Source organism: Ursus maritimus, unplaced genomic scaffold (assembly GCF_017311325.1).
Source record: "Ursus maritimus isolate PB19 unplaced genomic scaffold, ASM1731132v1 scaffold_3, whole genome shotgun sequence".
Classification (NCBI taxonomy): Eukaryota; Metazoa; Chordata; class Mammalia; order Carnivora; family Ursidae; genus Ursus; species Ursus maritimus.
This window is the reverse complement of record NW_024425563.1, coordinates 90,514,864-90,532,295: the sequence shown is the minus strand read 5'-3', so window position 1 is coordinate 90,532,295 and position 17,432 is coordinate 90,514,864. Positions and strand designations below refer to the sequence as shown.

At 36.7% G+C, this 17,432-nt stretch overlaps 1 protein-coding gene across 3 annotated transcripts in view; it reads right to left on the bottom strand.

Moving 5' to 3' along the window:
- The window catches only part of SUGCT (succinyl-CoA:glutarate-CoA transferase), a 678,964-nt gene that overhangs the window by 593,699 nt on the left and 67,833 nt on the right, over window positions 1–17,432 (bottom strand). For all 3 annotated transcript variants that reach the window (XM_040644425.1, XM_040644422.1, XM_040644424.1), the window contains one exon: window positions 1,894–1,985. In XM_040644425.1, the coding sequence (XP_040500359.1) occupies window positions 1,894–1,985 (92 nt within the window). The remainder of the gene's footprint in view (window positions 1–1,893; window positions 1,986–17,432) is intronic.

Sequence of the window (17,432 nt, the reverse complement as noted above, 5' to 3'; positions counted from 1 at the left end):
TTACTTTCTGTTAATGTTTGTTTTCTCCGCTTAAGAACTGTGCCTACCCCGTCGCCCACTGTATCACCAGTGCCTGCCAGTTCCCAGCATACAGGAGTATGTGTAATAACCAGTCACTGGATCGAAGAATTAAGACATAAGGGTGTGTTCACGTGAAAGAAATATGGTGTACGGAAGTTAAGTTTACTTAATACATGTAAAGTCTATGAAATAGTGCTGGGCACCTAGTAAGCCCTCAATCAATGCTGTTATCATTTGCTTAGCTAGGACAAAAATCTCCCAAGTAGGATAACAGAAGAGAGAAAGGCCATGAGTGGCTGACAAATGACGGGGTTGAGCACACGCTGTGCGGTTATCCCCGTGAGAGTAGAGTGCAGCACAGGAAAGGAAACACAGTAATCCTTCTCAACAGTGGTTTCTGAGTTAATTCATTTTAACATGTGAATATACAAATTGAATAGCCTGGAGATCTTTTCACATATTCACAGTTGAGTTCAGAACTCTTAAAATAAAACCACTCACAATAATCATGTTTTGTACACACAAACACTTCTATGGAATAGAGCGGAGAGAGAGATCCATGCTCCATTCTCCCAGCGGATGGAAAGAAAGCTGGTGCCCTTAAATGTTTTAAGGAAAGGTCACACATTTTCTTCTTAGACTCATGAAAATGAAACAGACAATGAAAGTACAAATACTTGTATTTCAAGTCAGCGAAATCCCACCAGCTGCTTTAAAATTGACAAAAAGAAGTAAAGGCTGCAAAAGACTCACGGTCACTCTGTCTCCATTCATCCCAGAACTGCAGCCGTATTTCCTAAAGAACTCACTGACGCAAGTGATTCAGGGAAGGAACACCTAAGTGGAAAAAGGTTTTACGCCTACCAATCCAAACTGTTTTGGAAATGGGTGTCTTTTATTATTTTTATTTATTAGGCTCTCACACTTTTATTTTTTTTTAATTTTTTATTATGTTATGTTAGTCACCATACAATATATCCTTAGTTTTTGATGTAGTGTTCCATGCTTCATTGTTTGTGTATAACACTCAGTGCTCCATGCAATATGTGCCCTCCTTAATACCCATCACCGGCCTATCCCAGTCCCCCACCCCCTTACTCCTGAAGCCCCCAGAACCACGAGAGACTATGGACTCTGAGAAACAAACTGGGAATCACACTTTTCTTTAACTTTCATGCCATTCTCACCGTTTTCTCGAAGAGTCCGTTTCCTAAGAGTCTGCCTTCAATCTAATAAGCAAACACATTTTAGCCATCTGTGTATTTCTTAAGAAATTCCCAACCTATTATTAATAAAGAAGGATTGCTCTAAAATCAAATAATTCTCCCACTGTCAGGACCTAATGTATGTAACAATCAGACACCATCCGCCTGAGGCTTTAAGTAACAAATTTTAAAACCCATAACTACCTATTAATATTCCAGAGGGAAATGAGACCCTCTACTGTGTACACATGAGGTACTCTGATAGAAATGGGCATATGTGGTCTGCTCTAGTCAGCCATTCTACTTCACAGAAGGAATATTCAGAAGTCACACCCAGGTGCCTATACCAAGCTTGAATAATTATGATACAAATGCAAAATTATAATACCAAAACAGATCAAGTGTTCATTAATTGATCTGTTGCTTCTTGCTAAAAAAAACTGTTATTTTCCATGGGGCCAAAAAAAATTGTTATTTTCCATGGGGCCATATTAACATTTAACCTCAAGTACATTTGTAATAAACACATCCATTTTCGGTAAGAATTCACTTCCCCTAGCTTCTTTCTAAAATCAACTCAAATTTAAGCTTATAGGTTAGTGAATAGGAAAATCCCTTTGGAATAAACAGGAGGAAATTTATGAATATTCTAAAGAATGATACCTACCTCAGGCCCTGTGATATGCATCAGACCAGAAACAGCAGAGGCAACAGCATCATAACCAGCTCGCTGAGACAGTGGACCTGTCTGACCATACCCTAAAATGAGATGAATAGACATAGTCAGCATCATGCAGGGAGAGCAAGAGTACAATGATGTGTTAAAATCTTCTGTGGCCAGAAATCTTGCTGCAATTTATTACTATGAGATTGATGGCATCCTTTGAAAAGGAAGCAATAAAAATTATTTATGATCTTATGCCCCAAAAGGTTGCAAACTGGTAACTTGAGGGCCAGATCCCACCTGGATGAATGTTCTGTCTGGCCTGAAGAGTGTCCTGAATTTCATTTTTATTTAGTTTCCAACATTTTAAAAAACAGGAGATAGCACATAAAATGCAAATTTCTGGCTTTTCTTGAAAATTCAGAAAATAAGTTCAAAACTAGGCCCACACAACAAACGATTAGAGTTAAGTAACAGCTCTTCCCTATACACAGGGAAATAAATTCTCTAACTTGTCATTCCTCCACAACTCTTACTACTTTATGCCTGATTCACTCATTTAATCTTACCTCCCAGACTCCATTCATATACACTACTCTTGTTCTATACAAAACAATATACCAAGTAAAATAAAATAGTGTCTCTCTGGATTCTGTTCACATATTTTCTCAGATATATAGATAGATAGACAGATAGAAATATAAATTTTTTTAAAGATTCTATTTATTTATTTATTTATTTATTTATTTATTTGACATAACCCACTGAGCCAGCCAGGCGCTCCAACTAAATTTTTGAACATAAATAATATGATTACATGAACTAACAGTGCTTTTTAAGATTACAAAAAGAAGGTGAAGGTATTTTTCTTTTTTCTTTTTTCTTTTTTTTTTTTTTTTTTGCCATCAACAAAAATCAAGAGAACACAATGGTTTCTCCTGCTCCCCTCAGTCCTGGCACTTATTGTTGAACAATACAGGTTATTTCAGGTACTACACGAATCTGTCCCCGTATCCTATGTTATCAACCAGAGATAGGATACATGAAAAACCTTCCACAGCCATCAGCTATTAGCTGAAATTTCCTACATACCTCACTTTAGAAAGATCAAAAAGGGGTGCCTCCGGGCCTTCGCTTGCTTCTCCAGGCACCTGGAACACTCTCCCTCTATTTCACTCCATATATCCACACACCTCACACTCCCTCACATCCTCCAAATCTGCACTCAAACATTTCCTTACCAGAAAGACCTTCGCCAGAGAACTTTTATAAAAGAGCACTCTCGTTTCTCACTCTTAATCCCCTTTACCTGACTACATTTGTCTTTGTAACACTTATTACAAGATACATAATACAGCTATGTGTTTTACTGATTTATTTTCTGTCTCCTCCCCTACCAAAATGTATGCTCCAGAACTTTTTTCTATTTGATTCATTGCTGTATTCACAGCATCTAGAGAAGTATTCAATAACATTCATTGAATAAATGAATAAATACTTGTCACATAAAATAATTTAAAAAAACAAATAATCTACAACAACTAAATTAATAAAGAAACTAAAGAAGTTTTTGTTTTGTTTTGTTTTTTACCAAAATGGCAATACAGGAGGTTCCTGAATTTTTCTCTTCCCACAGACACAACAAATGTATAGCTCCACGTCGAGCAACTCCCTCTGAGAAAAATCCAGAACTAGTTGTTTGACTCCTATAATTTGGTGATAGAGAAAATACCCACATCTAAATAGGTGTTTAAACCCCACTCCAGGCATAACACTATAAAATCAGGAGGGAACCCTCAACTCCCAGCTTCTCCTCAAGGAGTGAAGGGTTTGGACCACATATCTGGTGCCCCAACTTTTAAGGCTCCCACCTGAGGGACAGGCCCCCAAAGCACCTAGCTCTGAGACCCAGCAGAGCTTACATTCACAAGTCCCATCGGACTATAACAAACAGAAAAAGAAGTTGTTGACAGGTACACGAGCACTAACCACAGCTATCTTCCCAGGGATCAGCACAGAAGGATCAGACAAAACCATCCATCCAAAGGTCTCACTGCATACTTTACAAGCTGCTACATGAGGATTTGGACAGTAATTAACATACACCTAGGTGCTGACTACAATCCCACCTGGAACCCAAAAGAGCTGGTGGGTCACACTCAAGCTCACTCCAACAATACCAGGTCAACAGAGTCTCTCTGGAAAGAGCTTCTACACATGTCTGGCACACCAGCTTTTGCACCTACTGCCCAAGGGATGGGACCCCAGATCATCTGGCTCCGACAGACAATGGGTTTTGCATTCACAAGTCCCACAGGGCTATACCAAACAAAGTAGTAGTTTTTGAATAGCAAACTCCATGGCTATACATCTGGGCTCAGTGAAGAAGGCAAAAACACCTGTCTCTCACTTACTCCCCAGAAGGGTCTGACTGCATACTTTCCCAGCTCATTGTCTAAGGTCCAGCTTCTAATCAACCTGCACCTAGGTGCTAACTGCTATCATCCCCCTGGGGACATTAATGGATCTTGGCACACCCTCAACCCCTAGAAGCCACTAAGAACAAAGGCAATCATAAAGATTTGAGGGAACCTGGAGCTCAGACCAGGCTGATTGATGAGATTCATCTCCTACACAAGACCAGTCCCAAGACTGAGAGAGGTGGCTGTTTTAGCTAATACACAGAAAACAGAGAATCAAAGAAAAATGGAGAAACAGGAATATGTGGAATTCCAAACAAAAGAAAAAGGTAAATCTCCAGAAACTGATCTGAAGGAAATGGAAATAAGTTATTTATCTGATAGAGAGCTCAAAATAACAATCACAAAAATGTTTACCAAGATCAGACGAGCAAGGCATGAATAAAGTGAGAATTTCACAGGAAAGCAATGCATGACCAAAGTGACAATTTCAACAAAGAGAGAGAAATTATTAAAAAGTACCACAGAAATCATAGAGCTGAAGAATATAATAACTGAAGTGAAAAATTCGATGGAGACACTCAACCACAGACTAGATCAACTGGAAGAAAAGTAGGAAATTAGAAGACAGGCAGTGGAATATATCCAATCAGAGGAGCAAACAGGAAAAAGAGTGAAGATAGCTTAAGGAACTTATGGGACATGATCAAAAAGGCCAATATACTCATCAAAGAGGTCCTAGAAGAAGAAGAGAGAGAGAGGAAGAGGCAAAAGCTTATTTAAAGAAATGCCTCAAAACTGCCCTTATCTGAAAAAAAAAACAAGATAGCCAGATCCAGGTAGCCCAAAAAGTACCAAATAAGATGAATCTAAAGAGATTCACACCCAGACACATTATAATTAAATTGTCAAAAGTTACAAAGAGAGAACCAGCAAGAGAAAAGCATACAAGAAAACTGTCATAAGTCTATCAGTAGATTTTACAAAAACCATGCAGGCCAGAAGGGAATGGAATGAGATATTCAAAGTGCTGAAATAAAAATGTTGCCAGCCAAGGACACTCTATCCAACAGAGTTATCCTTCAGAATCAAAGAAGAGATAGAGAATTTTCCAGACAAACAAAAGCTGGAGGACCTCATCACCTCTAGACCACCCTTATAAGACATGTTAAAAGGAGTTCTTCAGGCTGAAATGAAAGAGTGCTAATTAGTTACATTAAAACATATCTAAGTATAAAACCCACCAGAAAAGGTAAATATATAGGTAAATTCAAAATGTTCTAATGTTGTAATGGTGGTGGGTAAGTCACTTATATAACTATAATATAAAAGTTAAAAGACAAAAGTTTATTAAGAACTCCCATAATGACAGTAATTTCTTAATGGATACATTAAAAAATGTAAATTGTGACATCAAAACCTTAAAATGTCAGGGGAGAATGTAAAAATTCAGAAGTTTCGTATACACCCAAGTTAGGTTATTATCAGCTTAAAATAGACTGTTATGGGGTGCCTGAGTAGCAGTCAGTTGAGTGTCCAACTCTTGGTTTCAGCTCAGGTTATGATCTCAGAGTCAAGAGATCAAGCCCTGAATCAGGATCCACACTCGGCGAGAATCTCCTTAGGACTGTCTCTCCCTTTCCCTCTGCCCCTGTGTGCTCTCTCTCTCTAAGAAATAAATCTTAAAAAAAAAAAAAAAGAAAAGTAAAATAGACTGTTATAAGATGTTTTACATAAGCTTCATGATAGCACAAAGCAAAAACCTATAGCAGATATACAAAAAAGAAAGAAATCTAAGCATACCACCACAGAAAATCATCAAATCATAAAAGAAGAAAACGAAAGAGGAAGAAACAACAGTTACAAAACAACCAGAAAAGAATTAACAAAATTACATAGGAAAGTCCATACCTATCAATAATTACTTTAAAGCAAATGCACTAAATTCTCCTATCAAAAGACATAGAGTAGTTAAATGGATTTTAAAAAAAGACCCAACTACATGCTGCCTACAAGAGACTTACTTCAGCTTTAAGTACACAGACTGAAAATGAAGGGATAGAAAAAAATATTATATGCAAATGGAACCAAAAGAAAGCAGGGGTAGCTATATTTATATCAAGTAAAATAGACTTTTAGCCAAAGATTCTAATAAGAGACAAAGAAGGGCATTACATAATGATTAAAAAAGTCAATCCAATTAGAGGATATAATATTTGTAAATATTTATGAACCTAACATAGAAGCAACTAAATATTTAAAGCAAATATTAATAGACATGAAGGGAGAAATAGAGAGCAATACATTAACAGTAGAGTTGAATAACTCACTCTCAACAATGGGTAGGTAATAAAGAAAGAAAATCAGTACGAAATCATTGCACTTGAACTACACATTAAACCAGATGGATTTAACAGACATTTATAGAACATTCCACCCAAAAGCAGCAAAATACACATTTTGCTCAAGCATATCCATGAAAACTTCTCTAGGATAAACCATATGTTAGGTTGCAAAACTAGTCTTAATTAATTTAAGAAGACTGAAACCTTCTTAAGCACTTTTTCTGATCATGAAGGTATCAAACTAGAAATCAAGTATAAGAAGAAAGTTGGAAAATTCACAAATACATGGAGATTAAACAACATGCCCCTGAAAAAAACCAATGGATCAAAGAAGAAATCAAAAGATAAACCAAAAAAAATCTTGAGACAAATGAAAATGAAAATACAACTTAACAAAACTTGTAAGATACAGTAAAAGCCATTCTAAGAGGGAAGTTTATAGTGACAAATGCCTACAATGAGAAAAAAAGAAAGATCTCAAACAACCTAATTTTACACCTCAAGGAACTAGAAAAACAGAACCAACTAAGCCCAAAGTTAGCAGACAGAAGGAAATAACAAAGATCAGAACAAATATGAAAAAATTAACAAAATAATCTTTAGCTAGATAATTAAGAAAAAAAGAGACAGAACTCAAATAAGAAAAATCAGAAATGAAAGACAAGTTACAACTGATACCACAGAAATAAAAAGGACATAAGAGACTATTATGAACAACTATACAACAACAAACCAGACAACCTACAATAAATGGATAAATTCTACATATGACCTACCAAGAATGAATCATGAAGAAATATAAAATCTGAATAGAGCAATTACTAGTAAGGAGATTGTATCAGTAATCAAAAACATCCTAAAATGCAAAAGTCCAAGACCAAATGGCTTCACTGGTGAACTGTACTAAATATTTTAAGAAGATTTAATATCAATCTTTCTCAAATACTTCCAAAAAATAGAAGAGAAGGGAATGTTTCTAAACTCATTTTACAAGACCAGCATTATCCTGACACTAAAACCAACAAGGACACTACAAGAAAAGAAAATTACAGGACAATAACCCTGATGATACAAAAGTCCTCAGCAAAAATTAGCAAACCAAATTCAACAGAACATTTTTAAATACACCATGATCAAGTGGATTTATTCCAGGAATGCAAGGATGGTTCAACATCCACAATCAATCAATGTGATATATCACATCAACAAAATGAAGGAAAAAACCATATGATCATCTCAGTAGATACAGATAAAGCACCTGACAAAATTCAACATTCATTTATAATAAAAACTGTCAACAAATTGAGTATAGAGGGAATGTACCACAACATAATAAAGTCCATATATGCCAAACCCAGACCTAACACCATACCAAATGGAGAAAAGCTAAAAGCTTTTCCTCTAAAATCAGGAACAAAACAATAGTACCTACTCTCACCACTTCTATTCAACACAGTATTGGAAGACCTACCCAAAGCAATTAAGCAAGAAAAAGAAATAAAATGCATCCAAATCAGAAAGGAAGAAGTAAAACTGTCTGTTTCTGAATGACATGGTCCTACATATAGAAAACCCTTAAGATTCCATCAAAAAACTGAAATTTAGTAAAATTTTGGGATACAAAATCAATATACAAAAATCTGCTGCATTTGAGGTGCCTCAGGGATTCGGTCAGTTGAGTATCTGAGTCTTGGTTTCATCTCAGGTCATGATCTCTGGGTTGTGGTCGAGCCCCATGTTGGGCTCTGTGCTCAGTGGGAAGTCTTCCTGAGATTTTCTCTTTCCCTCTGTCCCTCCACCCACTCATGCTCTCTCTCACACTCTTTATCAAATAAATAAATTTTTAAAAAATCTGTTGCATTTCTATGCACTAACAACAAATTATATGAAAGAGAAATTAAGAAAGCAATCCCATTTATAACAGTATCAAAAACAATAAAATATCAGGGGACCTGGGTGGCTCAGATAACCATCTGCCTTCGGCTCAGGTCATGCTCTCCAGGTCCTGTGATCGAGCCCCACATCGTGCACCCAGCTCAGCAGGGAGTGTGCTTCTCCTTCCCCCTCTTCTTCTCCCCCTGCTTGTGCTCTCTCTGTCTCTCAAATGAATAAATAATATCTTTAAAAACTATATTTGTAATATATTAACCAAAAAGATAAAATATCTATACACTGAAGATTATAAGACAATAACGGAAGAAACTGAAGACACATTAAATGGAAAGATTACCGTGCTCTTGGACTGGAAGATTAACATTGTCAAAATGTCAACACTACCCAAACCCATCTACAGATTCAACACAATTTCTATGAAGATCCCAATGCACTTTTTATGGAATTAGAAAAATAATCCTAAAATATATATGAAACCACAAAAGACCCCAAACAGCCAAAGCTACTGTAAGTAAAAGAACAAAGCTGGAGACATCACACTTCTTGATTTCAAAAAATATTACAAAGCTACAGTAATCAAAACAGTATGTGGTACTGGCATAACAACAGACAAATAGACCAATGGAACAGAATACAGAGCCCAAAAATAAATCCATGCATATATGGTCAACTAATCTTTAACAGGAGTACCAAGAACACACAATGGTAATGGACAGTCTGTCCAATAAATGGTGCTGGAAAAAAACAGATATCCACATGCAAAAGAATGAAATGGATCCCTATCTTACGCTATACACAAAAATCAACTCAAAATGGTTTAAAGACTTAAATGTAATATACGAAACCAGAAAATTTCTAGAAGAAAACATAAAGAGAAAGCTCCTTCACACTGGCCTTGGCAATAATTTTTGGATGACACCAAAAGCAAAGGCAAAAATAGACAAATGGAATTACATTAAACTAAAAGGCTTCTGTGAAGCAAAGGGAACAATCAGAAATGAAAAGGCAACCTACAGAATGGGAGAAAGCATTTGCAAACCATGTATGTGATAAGGGGTTAACATCCAAAATGTATATGGAACTCATAAAACTGAATAGCACAAAAAAATCAAATAATCTGATTTTAAAATGGGTGAAGGACCTGAATAAACATTTTTCCAAAGAAGACATAACAAAAGACCAATAGGTACATGAAAAGGAGCTCAACTTCACTAGTCATCAGGGAAATGCAAATCAAACTCACAGTGAGATATCACCACACCCTTGTTAGGATGGCTATTATCAAAGACAAGAGATAACAAATGTTAGCACGGTCATGGAACAAAATGGAACTCTTGAGCACTATTGGTAGGAATGTAAATTGGTATAGCTATTACAGAAAACATTATGAAAATTCCTCAATAAAATAAATTAAAAATGGAACTACCCTGTGTTCCAGCAATCCCACTTCTGGGTATACATATCCCACATAAATGAAATCAGTATCTCCATAAGGTATCTGGACTCCTATATTCACTGTAGCATTATACAAAATAGCATAGATATAGAAACACGTTGTGCACTTTAAATATACACAATTTTGTCATTTATTTTTCATGCAGCTTGGGAATAAAGAAAAAAATAAAGATATTAAAACAAAATCCCCAGATAAAATTATCACTTAGCATTAAGAAATTAAAACAGTTCAAGATTAAATTATATTTATCATTACCGATGACAGAAAAGATGTCACAACATCTCCTTTATGCATTATTATGGAAAGTTTCACACATAAAAGTAGAGAAAATCATATAATAAATCCATTAGCAACTTCCATAATTATTTATTCATAGACAATCTTCTTTCCACTACATTTATTTTTCAGTTAAAACTATTGTATGAAAAACAAAGTAAAACCATTAAAAAAAAGTCTTGATTCAGGTAAAAACAGTCACACAAAATCCTAGATTCTGCCATGTTTGTATTCCAATTGCAAAAACAAAATCTGTAAATTCTGAACTGTTACTTTTTAAATCTTTAGATAAGCAAAAATGGGATATGAAGGGAACATAATGGGAAACAAAGTGTAAGGCAACATTCTCCATAAACACAGAAATTAAAAACCAAGCATTAGGAATGAATTCATATTCCAGGGCAGCTAGTTTACAACTGTAAAGGGCACCCTAGACTAAGCTTCCAGTATTCTACACAACAGTTTTTAAACCACCCGTATCTCCAGCATTAAACAGGCCCCCTGGAGCAGAGAAAAGCTCCACCATAATACAGGAACCCTGTGTTCAGCGAACCACCTGTTATCTCAACAGGAAGTCAAGAGAAGGAATTAAGTTTCAGTCCGCTCTCAGAGAGGAAAATCAGGTGCTCAGGAATCTGGCCAGGAGCCCAAATCCCTCAAAGGGGATAAATCCAGGCCCCTCATCATCAGCACAACTCTAAAGGGAGTCTTCTAAATAAAGGCCTGCAGGAAAAAATGCTCAGAAAAACAAACAACTTGCTAAATAAAAGTACACCATAATAGTTGCCTTGTGATACAAATTCTTTTGTTCAGTTTACAACAAAGAGGAGGCATAAATACCTAATTACTTTAAATTACAACTTCCAAGTACTTCTTTTAAAGAGAAATAGGGGCACCAAGGTGGCTCAGTCAGTTAAGGAACCGAGTGTTGATTTCGCTCAGGTCATGATCTCACGGTCGTCAGATCAAGCGTCAGGCTCTGCGCTGGACGGGCGTGGAGCCTGCTTAAGATTCTCTCTCTCCTTCTCCCTCTGCCCCTCCCCCTACTTCAGGTGTGCGCATACTATCTCTCTCGAAAATAATTAATTAATTAAATTTTTAAAAATAAAAAGAAATATAGTTTTTCTCATGGAGGTAGTATGGCACAGTGAATAAGGATGAGTTTCAGGATTGAAAAAAGCCTGGATTCAAATTATTGCTGTGTGAACTACTAAATCTTTGACAATTTATCTGATCTCCCTGAACCTCCTCCATGTCTTCATCTGTAAAATGGCAATATTCAATTTTTATCACGTAGATTTCTTATGAGGATTTTACTTGATAAGACAGCATAAGCAAAGCGCATTTTACTTTGAGAGCTAAATATACTTCATTAATAAACATGCATTAATCAATATACTAATAATATAGTAGCTTACCCTTTCCACAAAATATGGAGAATAACAAAAAGAAACTGCCTTGAGGTATGTTGAAATGATGAGAATAAATATTCTAAGCATTGCAATTATGTTGTTAATAACACATAAAAATTAAAAGTTTTTGTACTTGGAAACTTGTATTTGTTCATTTTAGAGAAAAAGTTGACAATAAAATAAATTAATCATATATACACACACACACACACATATGTATGTATGTGTGTGTGTGTGTGTATTTTATAATACTGATGAGAGATAGAAGCAGAAAAATATTCGTCTTTAGCCCAGAAGGCTGACCTATAGCCTGCATAGTCTCTATAAGGATTAAATATGTGCTGGTTACCACATTCTTAAAGGGTCTCATGACTGCTTGTACATCTCACTGATAGTTCATATCAAGCTGAATGATAAGCACCAGAGAAATCTTTTAAAACTATTTTACAAGTAGTAATTCGAAGAAGACATTTATGATCTAATACTCCCTGCACGTCCCCTCCCCCTTGAGCACTAAGCATATAACAACCAGCTTCATACAGCAAAAAGTCCAGCTCTTTCTGTCCATGGGTCCTGTCCCCGTGCTACTTAAATAAACGTAATTAAGTTGCACCACGCAACCTCCCAAGAATTCTTTCTTGACCATTGTACTTGACCATCCCACAACAACAGGAGTCAAAATTATTCCACCTATTCATCTTATACTTAACCTTAACTATTTGAATGCTGACTGTCAGGACTATCCAAAAATGTTTCTGACAATACATAGAAGTTTTAAAGCAGGGAACTAATATTGTCAAATGCTATTTTGTAAAGCTTACTCTGTTGGCAATGTGAGGGTGATTTATCAATAATCACCCTAAAAAAAAGAGCTAAAAAAAAATTGTAAGCATGGGATCCAGATAGTTCTTTTTAATGTTATTCTAGCTTTACAATTCCAATACAACCATGATCAAAATCCAAATTAAAGAGAAAAAATCTAAGCATGTCAGTTCTACTGTATGTTCAAGTAACGGGGTGAGGAAAATTAAGGAGGTTAAGGAAAATCAGAGAGGAACACTACACATTCATTCATTCTTTCCCTCGTTTTCTTTCTCCTCTCTGTGTGTCTCAGTAAATCTCTCTCTCTCTCTCTTTCTCTCTCTCCCCCCCACCCCCTTACTCACATTCATTTTAAGGAGCAACCTCGCCATCTTGTGGCATTTATGAACATTGACTATAAAGCAAAACATTTACAGGCAGAAGCAAAATTGTGAGGAAAAGAAACTAAAGGGAAAAGATTTCTTCTTTTAATATTTGCCCCGAATACCAGATGATCTGGCCTTCTCGCTCCTGGCTTCACTCATCTTTCTTCTTAATTATGTCTAACTGTGCTTTCTTTTTCTCCTTAACCTAAGCGCTTAGAAAGCAGGAGCTCCCACAGTGCTCAACATGATATCAAAGGTTAACCTTCTGAGGGCCAAATAGCCCTTCAACAAACTGGCAGGAAGCTATGAATTCTCCCCCGAAGAAAATAACTGAACATATTTCGAATCCCATTCATGCACCCTTGTTGAGGATGCAGGTCAAGGACCTCACCAAGCAATCACTGCTTGTCTCTGTCCACTCCAGGCCCACAGCACCTCCATTATCAGCATAACTCTCCTGAGGGGGATCAGTTCAAGGACAGCTGTGAGGCTTCCAAGCAAATGAGAGCTCTAGCATGGAGCTTCGGCCTGATCATAAAAAGAGAACAGGGAACAAAATAAAGCATCTCTCATCTAGCCTCTGTCATTAGCCTCCTGCTTCTGGTCTCCCTCCCTCATGCTTGCCTCTTGTGATCACAGTGATCTCCCTAAAATGTAAATCAGTGTACTACTTTCCTGACTAATGCTTTCTACAGACTTTCCAAGTCACCTAGAGTAAATCCAAACTCTTTATCCTTGTGTCTTAGTCATGCCTGCTCTCTGGACTAATGTCATCGATTTTCCCACTGCCCTTTATCTTGAGTCCCACTGGTCTTCCTGCTGTTCTCTGAATACACCCACAGCTTATTTCCATCCTGGAGACTCTGCACTACCTAGAATGTTCTTTCTTCCAATCGTCACACGGCTGGCTACTACTGATTATGTGATCCTGAACACACCCTCTTCAAAGAGGCACTCCCTAATCACCCAATCTAACATAGGTTTCTAGGAACTCCCTAGCATTTTATCATATTTTCATTCTCCCTGAAGTACTTATCACCATCTGATACTTAACTTTTCAGGTGAATATATGTCTCTCCTCTAGAATGTTAGCTGTGATGGAGGTGTATGTTCTCTGTGGTATCTTCAGCACTTAGAATAATGTCTAACGGTATTTCAGCAAGTATGTATTAAAGGAATGAATATAATAAATAAGCTAGGGAAATAGAAATAACACATCTTCCACTGGCTATAAAACAAAAATTAAATTGTACTTCCTCTAGTAATACCTGAAATAAACTGTCTGGGGCTCGGGGGAAGAACAATATGGGAAGGTCCAGGCAACTAAATTTCCCAGGGTTAACCACTGACATTTCCTAAGAGTCCATACATCTTTGGCCCCTTCTCTTAACCTCAGTGTTCTCTCTAATGAATTTCATCCTTATCACAGCCCCAAACAAGATACTGACAACACCCTATCTAGAATAATAATGACTAGTTATCAAGTTATTAAGCATTAGACAGTGGTAGATGTTTGTTCACTCTATCACTTAATTCACATAAAAACCTTATGAGTTAGGTACAATTATCCCTTTTTACAGCTATAAAACCTGAGGCTTAGAAAGGTTAAGTGACCTGTCCAAGGTCACACAGATAGGAAGTAGCAGAGTTAAGATTTTAACCCAAGTCTGAATCCTTATACATAAAGATGTTTGCTTGTGTGTGTACAGACATCTCTACCAAAAAATCCAAAGTACCACAAGTGTAAAGATGCCCTAAACAGAAAGTATCATCCCACCTCAGTCACCCTCACAGGCCACCGATCCAGACTGCTCCTTCTTCCACAATTGCTTCACTGAATGAAACTTCACCCACACATCTGCACAATCCAGAAACCTAAGGGTCATCCTGGACTCTTCTTCAGTTCCTGCCCATATCCAGTTGGTCACGGACTCTTTCTTTGATCTGCTAAATAACTCTCAAATCCATCTAAGCCCTTATGACTTGAAATAGCTTACTTACTGGTCCCCCGGCCTCAGTTTATTGTTCACAGGGCTACAAAGACCTTTCAAATATGTAATTCTGATCAAGTCATTTCCCTTATTAAATTCTTATTAAGTTGCCCTACAGGATAAAAATTCCTTAGTATGACAAACTAAGTCTTTTGTGACCTGGCCCCTAACTACCCCATACACCTTATCTCCTGTCAGTCCTCCAAAGCAACTCATACTTAGTATAGCTGCTCTCCAAATACGCAAGGCTCTTTCATTCCTCTGGGCCTCTGTAAGTGCCATTTTACTTGTGACTCTCACCTCCCCCATCTGTCTAGTAAAGATAATCCCCTTCAAGATACAGACTTAGTCGATAATGGGCTATTATGGACAATAAAGAAAGAGGTTTCAAAGAGGACTACTATCTATCCTGCTAATGAAATCAAAAACAAAACAGGAGTATGTTTAAAGCTAACAGCATGTTATTCGCTAGATAGGTAATACTACTATTCCAGCAGCTACAGAAACTCCAACAATAGATTATTTACCGGAAAGAAGATCAGAAGGCAATAAAATATTTTATAATAAATAAAGTAATCCTTCAAAATACATATAAATACAGTTCACCTGAACAACACAAGTTTGAACCATGCGGGTCCACTTTCACACACATTTTTTCTAATAAATACAGCACAGTACCATAGATATATGATTCTCTTATGATTTTCTTAATAAAATTTTCTTTTCTCTAGCTTATGTTAAGAATACAATATATAATACATATGAACATAGAAAATATGTGCTATTTGATTGTTTATGTTACTGGTAAGTCTTCCAGTCAAAAGTAGGCTATTAGTAGTTAAGTTCTGGGGGTCAAAAGTTATAAGCAGATTTAACTGCAATGGGGGGTCAACACCTCTAACCCCCACATTTTCAAGGTCCAGTGAATCTGGACTTTGTTTCTCTCTTTGCTCATTTTCTCATGTATAAAATGTTTCTGAATTAAAATGATAGATGAACTACTGATGGATTTTATTTTTATTTAATTTTTTAAGAGTTTTATTTATTAATTTGACAGAGAGAGCGAGAGAATGAGAGAGCACAAACAGGGGAGGCAGCAGAGGGAGAGAGAGAGGGAGCAGCAGGCTCCCTGCTGAGCAGGAAGCCTGATGCAGGGCTCAATCCCAGGACCCTGGGAACATGACCTGAGCTGAAGCAGACATTTAACTGACTGAGCCACCCAGGCGCCCCGATGGATTTAATTTTTTTTTTTAATATTTTCTTATCTGTCCACTGGAAAGGCCTAGAACCAAAAAGGCTATCCAGTGGCAATGAGCATTCCTCTATCCAGACTGTGGTCACTAAATGCCATTTCCCACTAAAAGGAACTAGGATCCCTTGGAGAAATGGCTGATTCCAGGATGGGGCAGGAAACATACAAAATTCATCTAGAATATCTTATTATATCAGAAATCAAGGAAGCTATCAAAGACTACTGGTCATGTCAAAAAAAATGCAGAATCCATACCTGAAAAGGCCCACAATGGCCAAAGATAAGATCATTTTGAGTATGAATAAAAATAACAGCTACAATGGACTGAAACACAACAAATGTGTTAAATTCTGAGAATTCATAATGATATTTTTTTTAAATCATCAGTCACCCTTGGCAGACAAGAGGGAATAAATTCATTATTATGACAACTGGTATTAAATAAAGGGAAAGAATTTCATCTATCTTGCCTTTACTAATCAAATGCTAATCAAATAGTTGATGAGAGGATATCCTTTTATAGAAATTTTCCAACCAACATATGAAGAAGCAATGGCAGAATTAGGATATTACCACTTTGTAATTCTTAATGGATTAATAGATCTAGGCAAGCATCATCAAAGACTTCTAACAACACAAAGAGAGCAACAGCTAGCCTTTATGTGCCCCCTAGTGGAACTACACATCATCTTCTACGAAATATTCTTAACAACAACAAAACAAAACAAAACAAAACAAAATCTGAGCAAGCCTACAGATGTCAATTTTTAAAGAAGAACAACAACAAAATTAAACATATGGGAATGTATCAGCAAAATTCAACTCAACAAGACAATAAACTGTTTTTTTAAACAAGTTACAAGAAAAAAAGAGACTGAGGAGGAACCATATAAATTACAGAAGATTTAAGAAACTTATCAATCAGTTGTGGGGCACCTGAGTGCCTCAGTCAGTTAAGCATCTGCCTTCGGCTCGGGTCTGATCTCAGGGTCCTGGGCTCAGGGTCCTCAGCCCGCATCAGGCTCCCTGCTCAGCTGAGAGTCTGCTTCTCCCTCTCCCTATTCCCCTACCCCCTGCTTGTATGCATCTCTCTCTCTCAAATAAATAAAATCTTAAAATATATATATATATAGATATCAATCAGCTGCAATGACTAGACTTCATTTGGATCCCAATTCAAAATGACTATAAAGAGAAAGAGGGAGAGAGTTGGGACAATTTGAATACCAACTGCATATTTAATGATATTAAGGAATTACAGTCATTTTTTATTTACATGTGATCACAGTGGGTGTTAATGTTTTAAAAAG